Raw genomic sequence first — 19,869 nt, 5'->3', positions numbered from 1 at the left:
ATGTTTTAACTTGTGCTTACATGTGACAATCCAGTCCTTTCTACAGCTGATGTCAGCATTACATTCAACAGCAGCAGATCTTGAAGTTCAGCATGTTTGCACTGTGAATTACAGCTCATTTAAGGTTGTTAAAGTTAGTTTGCGGGTAAGATAAGAAAGAGAATTAGGCCATTAAAGTTAGCTATTGGATTTTTTAACCAGAGAGTAAACATTTTGAACTACACTGATAAGATTAAATAGTTTTGAAAATATAAATTTTCTCTTAAATTGTTAAATACAATGAATATTTGACTTTTGCGCCACCACATTGATGCATAAAATCAGCTACAGAGAAATAGATTTCTCTGCCTTCAAACATAAATCTGGGGATTTATTTTGATGGCATAACACATTTACTTAAGGGCCACTCTAGGACATCCACGGCCACTCCTGTGTTGTCTTGGCTGTGTGGTTAGGGTCACTACCATCTTGGAAGGTGAACCTTTGGACCAGTCTGAGGTCCTGAGCGCTGTGGAACAGGTTTTACTTGAGGATATCTCTGTACTTTCAGTGCTCCATTCAGCTTTCCCTCAACCCTGACCAGTGTCCCAGTCCCTGATGTTGAAAACACCCCCACAGCATGATGCTGCCACCATCATGCTTCGCTGTTGGGATGATACTGGGCAGGTGATGAGTGGTGCCTGGTTTCCTCCAAGCATAACATTTAAAAATGAGGCCAAACAGTTCAGTCTTGGTGTCATCAGACAAGGGAGTTCTTCAGGTGCTCTTTTGTAAGAATTTAGTCTAGCCACTTAGCTATAAAGCCCAGATCAGTGGAGGGCTGCAGTGATGGTTGTCCTCCTGGAACTTTGTCCCATCTCCACACAGGATCTCTGGAGCTCAGTCAGAGCTACCATCAGGTTCTTGGATACTACTCTTACTAAGGCTATTGTCCCCTGATAACTCAGTTTGGCCAGGCAACCATCTATAGAAAAGTCCTTATGGTGCTTGATATATTACATTTAAGAACTATTGAGGCCACTGTGCTCTTTGTGAAACAGAATTTTTTTCTATTATAGCCTTCCCCAGATATGTTTCTTGCAACACTCCTGTCCCTGAGCTCTGCAGGCAGGTCCTTTGACCTCATGGCTTGGTTTTTGCTTTGATAAGCATTGGCTGTGTGTGTTCCCAAATCATGTCCAATCAAGTTTATTTACTGCAGGTGGACTCCAATCAAGTTGTAGAAACCCCCTTTAAAGTGACTGACATAATACAACAGAGGCTCAGCACCACTGGTGCTAGTAGTCTCACAATTAGTGAAACAAGGATCACCTGAGTGCAGAGAATGTGCCCCAAGTGATAAGCTTGGACAAAATGACACTCCAAGCAACTTAGAGAAAAGGTTATGGAAAAGTATAAGTCAGGGGAAGGATACAAAACAAATCCAAGGTAATGGACATCCCCTGGAGTTCAGTTAAATTCATCTTTAAGAAATGGAAGGGATATGACACGTGTAAATCTGCCTAGATCAGGTCGTCCTCACAAACTGAATGACCGTGCAAGATAGAGACTAGAGAGATAGGCCACCAAGACACCTATGACTACTCTTAAGGAGTTATAAGCTTCAGCAGCTGAGATGGACAAGACTCTTCATACAACAACTCTTGGCTGGGCGAAAGACTCCATAGTTAAGTGGAATCATCAGACATCAGAAAAGATGCTATGTTTGGCGGACACCAAACACTACACATCACCACAAACACACCATCCTAACTGTAAAGCACGGTGAAGGCAGCATCATGCTGTGGGGATGCTTCAAGGCAGCCAGCCCTGAAAGGCTTGTAAAGGTAGAGGGTAAAATAAGTGCGGCAAAATATAGGAAAATCCTGGAAGACAATCCTTCTCAATCTACTCTTCATAGGTGCTGTAAATACAGTTAATGGGATGGGCGTGGCTGGGCTTAAGAGAGAATATGCACAAGCTCAGGTACGGTAGGGATGAAACGTTTGGGCCTGATCCAAGCTCTAGTCTGTCTCTGCCATAAAATGAGCAATTTACTAGGAGGTCTAATGGGCTTTCCTTTAACTTTGCAGCCAGCCTCTACTGGACAATCAAGGAACTGCATTTTTTTTTTTTTTTTTTTGCAAAATTCAACACCACAGGCTGACATTTGTACTAAATAATGTTCCTCCTCTTACTTAACAGCTGACAAAAAACAAACGTATGCCATGATGTGAGTAAAAACAAGCTTTTCTCTCTTATAAAGCAGTAAAGAAGCTGACCAATGGGAATCCTCCAGGAGCAAAACCAGACTCTGGACTCCTCTCAGCCAGAAGTGGCCCAATGGGAGTCAACATCAGAACAATCATCAGCTGGTACTGTGACTTTTCTCATGACATTCATATTAAGTTAATATTTATGACTCTGTAGCTTTAAATAAAGATGAAGTGGTCAGATTACATAATCTACAGACTTCATTCAACATTTTTTCTTCACACTGATCTGACTTATCACTGCTTTCAGTACAATATATCTGCAATTCACCATCAAACATTTATGTGTGTAAACGATAGGGTTTCCTCTACAATAGACCCATTGTCTGAATATATCTGAGTGTCTGAATTATTAACACACACCTGTGCAACAGAGGCCACTACAGCTTTCATTACTAGGTTAGCTGTACTGTTGAGGATACAGCACTCACTGTAAATGTCTTCGCTTTAAAAGGATGTACCTTATTTGTTAAAATTTAAAATTTTGGCTGAATTACAACACAAACCCTCTTTCTTCTCTTCACCCTCAACAGTTAACACCCCCATCATCGTGCTGGGCGTGCTGACCTTTGTCCTGCAGCTGTGTTTAGTTCTGTTCTTCATGCTGAGATGTTGGAGATTAGACAACAGAGTAAAAGAGGCGCTCAAACAACCAGACAGTCTCAAAAAACTCATTGGTGAGCACTGACAAAAGCTGTTAAAGTTGTTATGTAAAGTTACTAATTAACAGAGTACATCCACCAATCAAAACAATAACATAAGATGATTAAAAGAGACAGGCTGGTCTAGTTTTTTGTTTAATTATCTGCTCTCCTTTTCCTCTCAGCCCCCTCATCCCATCACCCCATCATTCATAGACAAGCCACCTATCAGCTACGGGATGAAGATGCTGCAGTTTCATCACCTGCCATGTCTGCATCAGGTGGACAATATGAGCCAATCACAAACTCTCTCTTTGGAACCTCCATACCCTGGGATCTTGTCCAGAACTGACTGAACCTTTTACACATAATGAAATGTTTCTGATCTGAGCTGAAGTCTCAACTATTCCTGCTTTTATAGAAGTTTATAATGACGGATGGTAAAAAAAAATTAAAGCTGCACAATGTTTTTATGAACACTGGTTCGAAACACACTGTAAAAAGTGAACATGTATGCCATAAAAATGAACCAGTAGAAAATGATCTCACAATTAAATTTATTTTCCCACATTACTGATTTAAAGTATTTTAAAGTTGCACCAAAGTTAAATGTATTTAATCAGTGTGAGTGCACCATACTGTGCTCAAGCACTTTACACTCATGGTCTTGATACAGAGAAAACTTTATAATAAATGCTACAGTAATTTTGTTTCGAAACATGATAGCCAAATATCAGTTACAACAGAAGACATTTGAAAAAGGAAAGCAGCTGACCCTCCCTGCACCCCCATCCCCACTTCCCCTCACACTCCCATCAGCCTCCCTACCTAGCTACTGCACAAAGTTTTTTTTTTTTTTTCAACGTGCCTTCTACTGTCAGTTTCCATCACTGCCATCAATCTCAGACAGGTTGGGTCATTAGTTTGCCAGGTGACCCAATTAAAGGGACTTAAGGAGGTTATTCCACATAATTAAGCAAGTCACAGTTTTCATGCAATATGGGGTAAAAGAAAGATCTTTCTGAAGATCAAAAGCATGAAATAGTGCAGTATCTTGCAAAAGGTATGAAAACACCAGATACAGCATGTCAGAAAAATGAAGAGAGATCTTCCTACTCTGAAAAGATTTGTGTGTGATTCAGAGCGCAGATGGGTTCATTCAAATAAAGGCGTGTTAAGGAAAGTTTCTGTAAGGCACATTAATCGTATTAAGAGAGAAGAAAATCCACTGATGAGTAGCAAACAGGTATTTGAAGCTGCTGGTGCCTCTGGAGTCCCATGAACCTCTTGATCAGGCTTGCTAAAGTGCTTAAAGCTGCCTCCCTTTAACCAATGCTCTCAAGAATAAACGATAGCAGTGGGCTCAGATATATATCAAGAAAAATGTTCTTTTTTCAGTGATGAATGCCGTGCTACACTGGATGGTCCAGATGGATGGAGTTTTGGATGGTTGGTGGACGGCTACCATGACCCAACGTGACTGCAACGTCAGCAAGGAGGTGGTGGAGTGGTGATTTGGGCTGGAATCATGGGAAATGAGTTGGTAGGCCCCTTTAAGGTGTCAAAATGACCTCTGCAAAATATGTGGAGTTCCTAACTGCCCATTTCCTGCCACGGTATAAAAAGAAGAACCGTGCCTTCAGGGGTAAAATCATTTTCATGCAAGACAACGCACCATCCCATGCTGCAAAAAATACCACTGAGGTCTTGGTTGCTATGGGCATAAAGGGAGAAAAATCATAGTTCAACCACCATCATCCACTGACCTCAACTTTACTGCCCACATACTGACTGCTTTTAAATACACCTGTGTAAAAGAAATCTGAAAATTTCCAAAACTGAAATCTCTTCCTTTAATGACATGCAGCATAGAGAGAAGACCCAAAGTGTTCTCCGTCTTCATTCACAACACTCCCACCTTTTATACCAGTTGAACATTACACAAACGGTCATCCCCAAAACACAACTGTGCTTGTCACTTCTTTACCCTTACCACAACAGTACAGGAATAGTCATTCCCTCATAAGATCCATACTTGTTGCTTCCTTACATCTTCCAGTGATGGACCGCTGCAAGCAAACTCCACAAATAATGAAGAAACCCTTACCCCCAAGAAAACACACCTAAATTCCCTTACTTTCTTCCCTTGTGGCACATGATACCACATCAGAATTTGAGGGAATTTATCATTTCATCACTGAGTAATCAAACACATTACCTGGGGTCCATTTTGCTGTAGTTGTGGTTCTGGATTAACACATTAGTTCAGTGGTTTGTCTTTGTAATCAAATGTTTAGTTCATTTTCTCTCACTTTGTTGTCTGACTGTTGGTCCTTTTCTCCTTGTTGATGCACACTGAAGCATATTGTTTAACCACAAGCAAAAAGAAAGCCCTCGCTGGATCTGCTTATGTTTTAAAAAGACCTGACCCAAAAATGCACAACAGAGTGGCAGGACACTGTTTCTACGAGGTGCAACATTAACACTCGCTGCCTCCAGCTGTTTTGAAGGTAAAAGTCTGTTGAAATGACATGATTGCTCGGGTTTTGTGATTATTTAAAAGGTTAATGATGTTTGAAGTTCATTTAAAATGATAATGAGCTAAAGCTGGCATTGCAGTGTGTGCATGTGATGTGCAGATGAAAAGAATGTGAAGGAAAGAGAAAAAAACAGACATTACTTTCAAAAAGGCGGTGGCAAAGCACCTTGTGTGCATGACACTAAAACTTTGCAGCATGTTTTGAAGGGATACTGGCAGTATTGTCAATGGCAAACATATGAATGGATATCATAGCTGTGAATGGCAGTTTGCCTTAATGCCGCCCTCTATCTAATTTTTCTAGCACCGACTGCAGTATGTGCCAAGATAACACAAAGTTATCATATATCAATAAATCCAATCCTTGATTTGAAATGAGTATGTGTATGTGTGTGAAAATAGCTCCACATCTATGGCTTCGTCCACATTACTTGTCCAACATGAAAAACAAATGAGACTTGATGAGCCAGATACATATCACTTACCCCAAACAGCCATAAATACAGCGAAGAAAACAGTCGCCCCGTTGTCGAAGAGATGTGTGACCTGAGAAAAAACACAAGGCTTAATATATAAAGACAAAACCAAGCAAAAAAATCCCAGTCAGTATCTGTCTTTATTATACCAACTGCATTTTTGAGGCCGAGTCCACAGCGGTTGTTGTGAACACTCAGTGACTGTGTTGTGGTGATAGTACCTTGGCGTAGATGCAGCTGTCTGACAGCCTCAGATAGGGGCAGTACTGGTCGCAGATAGGACACATGATGATGTCAGTGGCCTGGCAGATTTCTTTACTGGGAAAAAAAATCAGATAATTAGACTGATGAATGGTTAATATCACAATAAAACAGCTGATTTTTGATCCCTACAGACCATCCCAACTGGTTTGGATTGCATGTAATCCACGGTTGTGAGCTCGACCTTGGCTGCTGAGTAATACAAGGGTCGAGATGAGTCAGTCTTGACTCCGCCCCCACGTGGCTCGTGATAAAAAGGCGAGCCTTCTATTCTCTAGATTCTCTGTTCATGAGATGCAGCACTCATGCATGCAGTCTGAAAGCCCTGAATTGTTAACATGCATTCTGAAAAGAAAATCAAGCTATAACTCAGCCAATACACCACCACGAACCCAGTCTGGAAGGGCCACGAAAAACCACGATCCAATCTGAACAGTGAGATTTGCAATGCGTTGCACCCCTTTTACTGTGATCTAAATAAGATATTTTAATAAATCCAACCCTGTACATTTATGCATTTATGCATCTATTCAGTTTTTAATGTCACTTGTTGACAGTTACGCTCTTATCAAGTCTGATAAAAGGCGATAAAATCTACATTTGTAGTTTAATTTCAACTCAGATAGATGAAAATGTAGCTTTCCATCAGTAAATTGAAAAAGCATCTTATTCATTTTCAAAGAGATAATTTCACACTCTGTTGCCTTATCTGTAAAACCAAGTTAGTTCTGCATGAAGAAAAGTGACATGACCTTTAATGAAAGAAAGTTAAAGTATTCTGAAACCACTGAGCATTTATGCAGCCTCAACAAGCATTTCAAAGCACACAAGGCTTTTTCTTCCACAGAATCTCATTTTAACAGAAATAATCTCTTGTACTACCAGCAGCTCTGGGGATACATGCTGTATTTTTATCAGAGAATAGAGGAGCTGTGTTTACCTGACCTGGCAGTGTTCCAGAGTGAAGATACCGTACAGGAATACCAAGAGGCCAACCAGAGCCGCAGGAAACAGCATTCCTGTGTACCAGCCAAGCCAGGCGAAGTACAGACCGATCTTCTCTCCAAAATACCTCCTGGAACAAGAGAAAAGCAAGAATGGAAAAGGTTTAAAGTCACTGAAAACACTACAATAATCTAAATCAAACAGAAGCTATGACCTGATTTTGTAGGGGGTAATGCTAACAAAGTAATCCATCACATCACTTTTTTGATGGAATGAGTGAGGTAACACTAATTATGAAGTTTAAAGTCATCGTGCACAGAAGCTATGGCCGATCTCCCAAGAAATTTCCGCAAATTAACGTCAGCATAATGTGTTACAGCACTTTATTCAGAGTCATCATTCTAATATAACTATAATTAAATGCGAAACAGCCCCTGCTGTTGCTATTAAGCTGCAAAGTTACAAACTGCAGGCTATAAATCAGGCTGTGCAATGACAGTGGGGATTGGCACATTTAACCCTTGATGGGGCAACGAACCATCCGTCACCCCCCCATCCCCCACCTCCAGCTCCAACTGTCTGTGATACAATAAAACCTGAATAATTTCTCTCAGCCAATCAGTGGAGATCAGTCTGTGTCACAGAAAGTGACATCACACCATCCAACCAATCAGCAGTGGCCCAGAGTGTCTCAAACTTATGCGATTTTATATCTCTTTTGGTCCTAAACAAATGGTCTTCACATCATAACTAAGCATTAGTTTGATGAAAATTATACTTTAAAAATGTGAATAGTAGACTGACATTTCATGATAGGTTTTGTTAACATGGGATTTCTTTACTGCAATGTTAGCGTGAAATTTGGAGGAACCATATTTGGTCAGCAGCCCGTTTAGGTTTGTGAAATGATGTCTATGTCAAGACATATCTACCACAGTGGTTCTCAAACTGAGGTCCGGGGACCTCTGGGTGTCCGTGAGCCGCAGCTTGGGGGTCCGCAAATGTAAAATAAATTATTGGAGTAATGCCAGGTCATCAAAAAGCAAATAAATATATTTAGGGACCACAGTGCCAAAAAACAACCATACTAAACCAATGATGCCCACATTAGTCAGTTTGGGGCCAATAAAAACTCAGTTATGATTGTGACATATCATGTAAATCTATCACTAGTTATGCAACAGTCACTTTGCTCAGGATGCATTTGGTGTGCAGGTCCAGCAAGCAACAATGGATAAATATTTAAGCAGATCCACTCCATCAAGTAATGCTAGGCCCAAACCAGCTAAACTGAGAAAATATGATGACAGCTCCAGTTTAGTTTTACTGAAAATAGTAACGGAAAACCAAAATTTGTTGTATGTCTTCATGTGAAGCCAAAAAGCCCGCCAAGCTAAAGCGTCATCTGATAACAAAGCATGCAGAGTTTAAGGACAAAACAAAAAATTTTTTCCTACGAAAGGGTGAGGAATACATCTGCAAGAAAACACCTGGTGAACCTGACCACAACCTCAGAAAAAGCACAGAGGGCTTCTTATTTTCCTGCTCAAAGGGTAGCAAAAAGGAAGAAACCACACTCAATTAGACGAGAGTTTGTATTTAGGTTGAAGAGTTTAAAATACAGCATCTAGGAGTACAAATGGCATATTTTTAATCAGTATGAGGTTTATGTGGGGGTCCTTGGAAAATGTTCTGCCCTGTAAGGGATCCCTATCCCCAGAAAAGTTAGAGAACCCCTGATCTAGCAAGCATACAAAGGGTGTTTTATTGACAAATAACATATTAAAACATAGGATATTAGTACTCTACTGTAGAGTTAGATGTTTGCAGAGGCTGATCCAGAGTGATACAGTGGAAAATTTCAATAGTTTAGAGAAATTTAGAAATGGGGAACATTCTTAGAAATAAGAAATTTTAGAAACAACGTTGCAGAGTTACTCTGATGACAGCTCAACATTCACAGTGATCTTTCTGATAGAACTTTCATTCAACAGGCAACTTAGCACTGCTCAATGTAAAATATCCTGCAATGTCCCCTCAGCTTTACTGTAGCTCAAATACAAAGAAAGCTCACTGTGGTAAAATGCTTAACCTCCTGTGTATGTTTGCATTTATTAATGTAAACGATCTCAAGTTATCTTATTGCATGCACTAGTAAAATACCTATCAAGAGCTTGTACATATTTAAATCTTAGTCGTTATACTTTTTCTGTTTAATTTGTTTTATATTAAATGTTTGATTCCTGTGCATTGAGAGCAAAGCTAATTGGAGTAAAATTCCTTGTTGTGTAAGCATAACCGGCCAATAAAGCTGATTTGATTCAGAAATTTTTAAGGTATGAATAGTAAAGCAGATGTGATTTTAGTTTTTGTAGTGAGACTGTGAAAAGCTGTTACAAAGTTCTACTCAAAGTCAAGTTAATAACTGTCTCCAACCTGTTGTATTTCTTTGATCTACAATGCATTGTAAAAAAACAAAGTCCGGAGTACCTGATGAGGTCCAGAGGTTGATATTTGTACCAAACGCCCCACCAGGCCCAGCACTCATACAGCAGGTGTCGATGGTTCTCTGCTCCGTGTGTTCTGATGGAGTTTTTGCTGTGGTACCTTCCCTGGAATAAGAGCACAGAGAAATGAGAATATTAGCTCTTAATATATTCACGCATTATCACTACTTACAATTCATGCATTTATTCCATGAAAACCCCTCTGAAGATGAGTGAAATTACCTCATGAAGAGGAAAAGCTGCTTCATATGAATTATTGCTCAAAAGACGATTTAGCCCTGGAATAAAAAACAGCAGTGTAAAGAAGAGGAGCAGCTGCCTGAACTTAAAAGATACACTTGCACTGATACTCATGTGATGGTAAAATGAGCTGAAGAACATTTTAAGTAGCCTTGCTTTCAGATCCCAAGCCTGTGTCCTTTTTTTTATTTGCAGTTTAAATAAACAACAGAACATTAAGTAGTGTAGTGTGGAACTGAGGGTTAAAAACCCAGTTAATCTGAGCAGATGTACTATATCAGTTATTTTTACAGCTTTTTTATTTGGCTTCCATTTCTTATTAAATTTAAGTTGAGGCTAGAAGTTTCAGTGCTTCGGGAAAAAACTCACCCATTTTATTTTTACCCTCCTCGTATTTGACCCTCTGGAGGATGTGGTGCACGATGCGGCTCCTGGTGGCGTTGTTGAAGAACGTGTCTTTGTTGTGGATGATGAAACTGCAGTGAAATGACGCAGAGCTTACAAATCTGTCTGCTGTGACTGATTGTATGTGAAAAGGCCAGTTTGTGTTTAAGTGTGAGTGTGAGAGTCAATTTTATTCTGAGACGGGCATCAGAAAGAGTGGACAGAAAACATGCCAGAACCAGAGGAAGACGAGGTCAGCTTTCAGGGTATTTAAAGGGCAGTTATGTAAAAAAAAACTCACTGGTGTATCCGTGACCGACTGAAAGGGGCGGTAAAGCTCTCGTTCTCCTCCAGGTCGGGCAGAGTGTCGCTGTCAAACTTCATGGGTTTACGGGGAAGCCAGCCACGAAATTTGTTGATGCGTTTCTCCATCCTGCGAGTAAAGTCTCATGTAAAATCTTTAGGATTTACCTAAAGATGTCATGTCACAGCTGCCTTGTCAACCAAACACTCACCTGCTCATGAACTTGTGCCGTCGGTTCATGTAAAAAATTTTCCTCCTAGAAAAAAAGTTGTAATCAGTAAAGTTCACACATGTATCAACATAGCCTAAAGCATGGTACAACCACAGCACTGCTACTCTTCCTCTGAGTGTTCCTATTGCTTCAGGTATTGATTATTTTCACATTAGGCATGATTGTTTTATGCCAATGCATGACTGCTACTCCCTATCAACACCTACACTGGACTGCTCCCATTAGGGCTTTGCATACCAAGGACATTGCAAATAAATGGCAAGAAACCGAATAATTCACTGGTAAACAGACTTTTTTGTCTCTGGTCATCAGTCCTAAAGAACTTTGGCCATAGAGAACAACTACGGACATTTGCTTTAGATAGCTATGTGGCCAGTAACCTGCATTTAACAGCAATAAAACAAAAACACTGTGATACAGCTTCATGTCTGTGCTAAAGTGAGACTTTGGGACACAGATTACTTTCTAATCCTGACCCAAGTTCAAGACAGTAGAAACTGAGCCTGATGATAAACAGAGAACATGTTAGCCTGTTATTACAGCCTGTTTGACACAGATTATTCATGACTGGACCTCAGAAATGACTGTTTAAGACATTTTTTTTTTTACTTTTCTTAATGTAAGTTGTTTAAACAAATATAAAACAAGTTGTACAATATATGCCTACATTCAAGACATAAACCATAGCAGCACTTAGCTTCACATTAGCACTGTTAGCTCTAAGTTAGCCTGTTAACACATTAGCTGCTACCGTAACTTAGCAGCTAACAACAGCTAAACGGATGCATTACGACTGGAAATTGAGTTTTACAGTCAATTGTCCCATATTAGCCCTTATTAAACTGATGATCTCAACTGTAACCTCTGCTAAATCAGTAAATCCAACCATCATGGTTGATTTGGATTAGTCCCAAAGAAAGACAAAAGCGCCCACTATGGAAAGTTTAGTACAGTCCTCATCTCATCGATGACTCTTCTCACACTGCTGCTGCTGATTAGCCAGGACACCATGCCTTGACTCCATGCCTTTCTGCGTGACATGATTCTGTGTTGACTACAGTTCCACTTCATCAGAGAATTTGTCATAGGTAGATTTACCTACTCAAGTCTACTACAACTCTCTTCTTGGCCTGGGCACGTCCTAGTTCTAGATCCTTCATCAGTGTTTATTTTTATTTTGGCTTCTTTATTACCATAAGGAATGAGGAATTTGTTTTTCTGTTTCTCACCTAAAAGGCATGCGAATGTTCATGAGCTCTGCGTAGCGACATAGAACATCCCATGGAGCATGGAGCTTCAGAAAAATCACATCACTGTTCGTTATAGAGGCCTGAAAAATAAACACATCACACACAAACAAAGATGTAATTAATTCAGAAGACAGACAACAGGTTAAACATATGAGCAAGAATTTATTAAAATACATCAGTCTGTTTGTTGGGCTCTGCTCTTTTCCTCACCTGTGCTGGCTGACAGAGTGGGAGGAAGTCTAAAGGTACATGAATCAGACTCTCACAGGAAAGAGATATAAAAATAACAAAATGACTCCACAAAACAAAGTGGGCCGCTGAAGGAGACGATAAGTATTATCTTCCCCTGCAGGTCCTATGTAATGATGACCTTGAAGCCTCTGCAGCAGTATAAAGTACAGAGGCAAACACACAAACATTCATCACATCAACATGTTCCACTCTTTCCTGTGACACTTCAGTGAAATGAGAAGCAGCAGGAGGTTTACATGAGAGAGTTCACCGATGTCATAGCAACACTCAGCTGTCAGACCTTAAACAACCAGGTACACAGCCCAGAGCAATTTCAAAGTCTGCAGTCTGGTCGGTGAGATTACACGTCGAGTGGGGACGGGTGTTTAATTGCTACTTCACACATATTAGTATTGATGTTTCTCATGTTGCACACTGGGAATTAATTCAGCAACAGGAAAGGTGACCTTGTCTGAACATGAACCAACAAAGCCCTTTGCTATCATCTGCTACAAGATTACTGAGCAGTTGCTACCCTGCAGTAATGACGCTGCAGGGTAGCAACTTGACAATAGAGCAAATTGCTTAAGGCAGAAAAAGTGCTAGACTATTGTATTCAAGTAAAACTACAAATACTCTGGTTATAATTTACTTATTTAGAAGTAAAAGTACTGATCTATAAATCTGCTCAAGTAAAAGTAAAAAGAAAGTAATTTCAAGTTTACTAGAAGTACTGAGCTGCTACTTTTGAAACCCAGGGAGCTTTCATAGTGGTCTATGACCTTCCCTTAATGTGCAAATGCATCAAGAGAGTATGGATCTCCATCCAGGTTGTTTTTTATAATGTGTTACTTAATTAAAGTAAACTGCAACCTCTATTTGGGATGAAATGTTGGATCCTTCTCTCACTATGTAAGCTACTGGCAATTTTCTTGTTGTTGGCAGAAAGCTTGGACCATCTCGTCACTATTTTTTTACTCAGCACTCAATAAATATCCTCCTTCTATAATTGGCAGCTGTCTGTCTGGGTGTCTGTCTCTATATGCACACCACAACGTTGCTCCGATTGTCCTTGAAACCTCTCAGAAGACTTCTTGGGTGTACTGGTTTGGTGATTGTTAACGTTGTTTACCTCCTTTTCCATGTGTAAGCCCTCTGCACGGATGTTCCTCTCAAACACCTCCCTCTTCTCTGAGAGGGAGCTGGACTTCCTGTAAACCAGGATGTAGTCGATGCGGCTCTTTCCATCGCCGAAGCAAAGGCCACTGGACTTACTCCTTGCCTGAGGACACAGAGAGACAGAAATGAACAGTCCCATTTATTAGGAGGAAGAGTAACTGCTTTGTAACAAAGTGTTTAATTCTGACGTACCTTATCATGGATCACTGAACATTACTGTTACCTATATCTACATTCCTATAAAGACTATTACCTTCCAAAGCTGGCTTAAAAGAGGGATGGACTAGGACTGCATGACATTCTTTGGTGCTGAATCAATTTACCACAGCTGGGAACCACAGTTCCCAAAAAGTTGGGAGGTTGTGTAAAATGTAAATAAAAAAAATGAATGCAATGATTTGAAAATATCATAAACCCATATTTTATTCACAATAGAACACAAAAAATATATTGAAACTGAGACATTTTACCATTTATTAAAAATATGAGCTCATTTTGAATTTGATGGTGGAAACATTTCAAAAAAGTAGGGACAGGGCCATGTTTACCATTGTGCAGCATCCCCTATTTTAACAGCAGTCTGTAAACATCTGGGAAGAGAGGAGACCAGTTGCTGGTGTTTTGGGAGAGGAATGTTGTCCCATTCTTGTCTGATGTAGGATTCTAGCTGATCAACAGTCTTGGGTCTTCTTTGATGTATTTTTCCTTTGTGATGCTCCAGATGTTTTTTACTAGTGAAATGTCTGGACTGCAGGCAGGTCAGTTCAGCATCTGGACTCTTCTACTGTGAAGCCATGCTGTTGTGACTGATGTTGTATTTGGTTTAGCATTGTCTTGCTGAGAGATGTTGTCTGGATGGGAGCATATGTTGCTCTTAAAGCTCAGTCTACTTTTCAGCATTGAAAGTGCCTTTCCAGATGTGTAAGCTGCCCACATCATAGGCACTAATGCAACCCCATACCATCAGAGATGTAGGCTGTTGAACTGTGCACTGATAACAAGCTGTATGGTCCCTCTCCTCCTTAGTCCACATTTTCCAAACAGAATTCAAATTCTGATTTGACCACAGAACAGTTTTCCACTTTGCCTCAGCCCATTTTAAATGAGCTTTGGCTCATAGAAGACAGAGGTGTATCTGGATAGTATTCATATATGTCTTCGCCGTTGTGTGATACAGCTTCAACTTGCGTTTGCGGATGACACGGTGAACTGTTTTGACAGAAAATGATTATTTAAAGCGTTCCTGAGTTCATGCAGTGATTTCCAGGTAGGAATCAGGCCTGTTTTTAATGCTGTGGCCTCTGAGGGCCCAAAGATCACAAGCATCCAATAATGGCCTTTGGCCTTGTCCCTTGAACACAGAGATTCTCCAGATTCTCTGATTTTTTGATAATATTATGAACAGTAGACAGTGGGATATTTGATGTCTTCAAAAATTTACAGTTAGGATAATTTTGCTGAAATTCTTCTGTATTTGCTTTAGCAGATTGGTGAACCTCTGTTCATCTTTACTTCTTAGAGACTCTGCCTCTCTAAAATGCTCCTTTTATACCCAGTTGTGTTACTGACCTGGTGACAATTAACCTAATAAGTTGCAAAATGCTTACTCTCTCATCCTTTTGTTTTCCTGTCCCTACTTTTTTTGAGATGTGTTGCTGCAATCAAATTCAAAGTGAGCTAATATTTTTCTTGAAATGATAAAATGTCTCAGTTTCAACATTGGGGGCTGTATATTGTAATTTTTAAGTGTGGCATATATGCTGTAGCATCTATGTGTTTTTCCTACTATCTGTCAAACACTCAGCTGGAGCATCTTCAGCATCTGCAGCCACAAATTCACTTTCTCTGCAATCATCTGACAAGCATCTGTTTTCTTTGTTACTTGCATAGAAAGTCCAAACCCCGTCTAGTATATGATTGGTTGTGTGGAGCAGCGTTGTCTTGCTCGGTAGTGCAGGTTGAAATGTGTCATTGTTAGCACCCAGAGCAGCTGAACACTAAACACTCACAAAAGATGCTGGATGCAGAGGCTGCCTTCTATCTCGCCTTTACACATGCTGCTGATTAATTTGAAGCAAATAGTAAAGCTGGAATACAAAGATGAGTCACAGATTCAGTCGTCTATCAGCTCCTCTCTCTGTCACACTGCTCTGCAGAGAAACGCACACACAAGCATGCACACCTGCTCCTCCTGCTCTCTCTTCTCTGGAGAAAAATCATGGATTTTAAATGTCAACTAGTCTCTGTAATGGAAACAAACCTCACTTTTCGACAGAGAGAGATAAAGTGAGCCTGTCATTATCACACCTTGAGAAAACAAGCCATGCATCGTCTCTTTTGTCTACTCTAAGCTCACATCTGCTGGGGTCTGCAGATCTGACAACAGAATAATAGTTCCTCAAAATAAATAAATAGATAAATAAAAATATATTTTCCAATACAAATAAAATTACAATACTTCTATGAATCATTGTGGTTTCTATCATTACTGACCTCTGGGAGACCAGAATCAGATTTTGTGTTTTCATCGAGGATGCTGCTGTGGGTTCCCGGGTTGAGCAGAGTGGAGTCATCGTCTCTGGACGGACTGCTGGTGTCCTCTGACCTCACTCTATCAAGCAGCACATTAACATCCTTCACAGCTGGAAAAATCATAAACAAAACAGGATGATGATGTATTTTTTATACAGTAAGCTGTCAAAAGTGGTAAGGAACAACATCAACGTATTAACATGTTTCAACTTTTACTATTGATTAATCCAACCACAGAACAGTTTTCCATTTTGCCTTTTAAATGGGTTTTGGCCCAGAGAAGACAGTAGCATTTCTGGACGGTGTTCACACAAGGCTTCTTCTTTGCATGATACAGCTTTAAGGTTCATATATTTTGCTTCTACTTTTAGATAAAGAGACAAACATCTTTAAACTTAACTGTTATGTTGTGACCTAGATGACAGGAATGTGGAATAAAATCCTAAACTAATCACTGTGCATAAATTCAGTTTATGGAAAAAAGTATTCAGCTACCTATCATAACAACAGGGACTCTGATGACATTGTACTCAAATACATGTACTTTTAAATTCAATTCAGACCAACAGCAACAAAGATACACCATGAGTCAAGAAAAACAAAAGTTCCAGGCATAATAATAATTGAGCGTATCATACCAGTACTACTCTCACATACGCTGTTGTAGAATTGAAAAGAAGGTACGAAAGTGTAAATAATTGTTGCTGCATCTCACCAAGAGGAGGTATGTCGTCTTGAGTGCTGGAGTCTGGAGCTTCAGCCGAGGATTCCTCCATGATGTCTGCCTCCTTCCCACGAGGGAAGAAGACCAGGGGTCTGTCCGCTGCCTTGAAGCCGGAGGCCGAGGGCTGCAGCGGGACTCTGTGTCGGTGGGGGCTCTGCTGTTGGAGCTCAAACCCATGTAGAGATAAACTCACACCTGTAAGACACAAAAGTGACACGATTTTATACCGTTTTATGCCTACGTGGTAGTGAACACAGAGGCTGGTGTCATTATGTTTTCATGTTTTCTGTCCGTCCTGCCCAGGACATTTTTGGGAATGTGTTATCTTAAGAACACTTAGATTTTCTTTGATCTTTGCACAAATTTTCACCTTAAGGGTGAACTCATTTTGGGGTTACAAGGTCAAAGTCATAGTCTAATACATCTACAAATCACTCAACCAGAATATAAAACAACCTTCTTCTTGACCCATAACTGGACTTTCACTGTCCGGCAAATGTCCTTTGTGATTTTTCACTGCCACAGCAAAGGAAAAGGAAGACTTTAGAAATTTAAACTACTCAATAGGGAAGCTTATTTTGAGCTCTGAAAACCACTTGTGTCAGCGACTAGCCGAGTATTGATTTGGCCATTACTCTTAATCAGCAGGGCTTTAAACAATCAGTGAAGTATTGTAAGGGATGCAGGGATTGTGAAAATCAGGGCCAATCCATATAGCAACTATTTATCTGATTGTCATTTCTGGTGCTGGTGTTTTTAGTTACTTCTTGGTGTGTCTTTCTGTCTCTTTTAAACTCTGTGATTGGAAATAATTAGTGATCCTTGTCTTGAAATGTCACTGGGTCATGCCTTAAAAACTGTACAGTTCCAAGCTCTCCCTAAGTCGGTGTCAAACTCCCACTTTGCACATATTACCATTCACTTTTTACCATGAAAACAAATCTGTTAGTCCAACAGCTGACATGAAAAACACTAAATTAGCAGTTATGTATACCAGCTTAAATGTCTCACATTGAACAAAAAATGTCTTGGTGATCCCCAAGACTATTAGGAGAGTATTGTGTGGGCTGACAGGACAAAGTTGAATTTTTTTGGAAGGTGTGCGTCACCTTCATCTGGTATAAAATGAACACAGCATTTCATAAAAAGAACATCAACTCTGTGAGGCAAGGCGGTGGCAGCATCATGCTGTGGGAATGCTTCCCAGCAGCTGGTCCGAGAAAGCTTGTAAAGGTAGAGGGTGAAATGAATGCTGCAAAATATAGGAAATTCCTTGAGGACAATCTTAATCTCACATTTGACAAAAAACATCTTGATGATCCCCAAGACTTTTGGGAAAATATTCTATGGACTGATGAGACAAAAGCTGAACTTTTTGAAAGGTGCCTGTCCTGCTACATCTGGTGTAAAACTAACACAGCATTTATTAAGAGAACATCATACCAAGAGCCAAACATGGTGGAGGTAGTGTGATGGTCTGGGGCTGCTTTCGTGCTCCAGGACCTGGAGTTGCTGTAGTTGATGGAACCATGAATTCTGCTGCTGAAGGAGAATGTCTGACTGTCAGTCCATGACTTCAAGCTCAGAGTTAGTTGAGTTATGCAGTAGGACAATGATCCAGAAAACAACAGGAACTCCACTTCTGAATGGTCTAATAAAACAAAAGGAAGGTTTTAGAGTGGCCTAGTCAAAGTCCAGGCTTAAATCTGGCTGAGTTGCTGTGGCATGACCTTTAACAGGCCGTTCACGCTGGAAAACCCTTCAGTGTAGCTAAATTAAAACAGTTCTGCAAAAAAGAGTGGAACAAAATTCCTCCACAGCGATGTTGAAAACTCATTGCCAGTTGTTGCAAATGGTTGCTTGCAGTTGTTGCCACCTAGGGTGGCACAACCAATTATTAGGTTTAGGGGGGAACTACCTTTTCGGGTCAGGTAGGTTTGAGTAGGAAGTTTTCTCCTTTTGTGGATAATGGCTCTCACTGTGGTTAGCTGCAGTCCCAAAGCCTCAGAAATGGCTTTGTAACCAATTTCTAATATAGATCAGGTATGTTTGGATGGCTTTTTTCCTTTAATAAAGGTAATCATCATTCAAAAAACTACATTCTGTATTTACTCAGATTATCTTTAATAATAAATTAGTTTGATGATCTGAAACATTTAAGTTTGACAAAAAAAAAACATATCAGGAAGGTTGAAATACTTTTCACAGCACTGTAGGTGTATGAGGGAAGATTTGCATAAATAGAAATAGAAAGATCATGACAGATCGGTATCTCAAATCCCCTAAAAAAGGACTAACCTTGAAAGACCTTGAAACTAAAAACCAACTGGGTCCACTTATAACCCAGACTGATGTCTGAGTGAAGACATTTTTCAGTGCTTAGCAAAATAAATGGGTCAATATTTTACTTTAATTCTGCGGGGAATGTGAAGACTTCAGGTGAGGTGGGTGGCTGTCCTCAGAGGTTTATGTACTGATTTTTTTGTTTGTGGCATGAGAGGTGACTCAGCTTTATTTTCCTGCTGAGCCGTAGTATCAGGGACAAGGATAGAGGCTGGGGAAGTGCCTCGGCTCTAAATCAGCCGTTGATGCTTTGGAACATTGGAGTCCGTGGATGCAATGAATAAATGTGAACAGAGTTCAGTGTCCTCTTCCTTTAGTCAGTCACAGTAGATACACCTCTGCATAAAGGTTCAGGAGATTCAGTTATAGGGCTGAAAAAGAAGATACAAGAGAAAGTACATTTATTCATTGGTTTATGGACCAACTATGATCTACAAAGTTATCAGTGTTTCCAAGAGTCAAGAACTGGAGTGAGACGTATCATCAAGACTTTCAAAGAGAGCCACACAGTACTGAACAAGCCTGGCAGAGGTAGGAAGAGAAAGATTTCAAAGACCCTGGAAAGAAAACTAGTGAGGGATGTGTCAAAAGACCCCAGAATAACTGCCAAGAAACTAATGAAGGACTGAGCCAAGTCAGGAATTGTAGTCTCCAAGAAGACAATCACTAGAGCTCTGCACAGGAATGAACCAAGAAAAATTTTACTTCAGCAGAAGAGACACCTTAATGCAAGACTGAGATATGCTAAGAACAACCTGGAGAAAGATTTAGCATTCTGGAAGTGTGTCCTTTGGTCAGATGAGACCAAACTAGAGCTCTTTGGCGGTAG

At 40.1% G+C, this 19,869-nt stretch overlaps 1 protein-coding gene across 2 annotated transcripts in view; it reads right to left on the bottom strand.

The window, feature by feature from the left end:
- Nucleotides 1-19,869, bottom strand: part of LOC121505486 (anoctamin-4-like) — a 68,304-nt gene that overhangs the window by 16,949 nt on the left and 31,486 nt on the right. For both annotated transcript variants that reach the window (XM_041780864.1, XM_041780863.1), the window contains 12 exons: nucleotides 16,689-16,892; nucleotides 15,935-16,083; nucleotides 13,395-13,544; nucleotides 12,011-12,111; nucleotides 10,761-10,805; nucleotides 10,547-10,678; nucleotides 10,231-10,337; nucleotides 9,844-9,899; nucleotides 9,605-9,726; nucleotides 7,110-7,244; nucleotides 6,130-6,226; nucleotides 5,918-5,978 (listed from right to left, as the gene is read on the bottom strand). In XM_041780864.1, coding sequence (XP_041636798.1) covers nucleotides 5,918-5,978; nucleotides 6,130-6,226; nucleotides 7,110-7,244; nucleotides 9,605-9,726; nucleotides 9,844-9,899; nucleotides 10,231-10,337; nucleotides 10,547-10,678; nucleotides 10,761-10,805; nucleotides 12,011-12,111; nucleotides 13,395-13,544; nucleotides 15,935-16,083; nucleotides 16,689-16,892 — 1,359 coding nt within the window. The remainder of the gene's footprint in view (nucleotides 1-5,917; nucleotides 5,979-6,129; nucleotides 6,227-7,109; nucleotides 7,245-9,604; nucleotides 9,727-9,843; nucleotides 9,900-10,230; nucleotides 10,338-10,546; nucleotides 10,679-10,760; nucleotides 10,806-12,010; nucleotides 12,112-13,394; nucleotides 13,545-15,934; nucleotides 16,084-16,688; nucleotides 16,893-19,869) is intronic.

Source organism: Cheilinus undulatus, linkage group 23 (genome assembly GCF_018320785.1).
Source record: "Cheilinus undulatus linkage group 23, ASM1832078v1, whole genome shotgun sequence".
NCBI lineage: Eukaryota > Metazoa > Chordata > Actinopteri > Labriformes > Labridae > Cheilinus > Cheilinus undulatus.
Note: the sequence above shows the minus strand (reverse complement) of the source record. Positions and strands in the feature narration are given on the sequence as shown.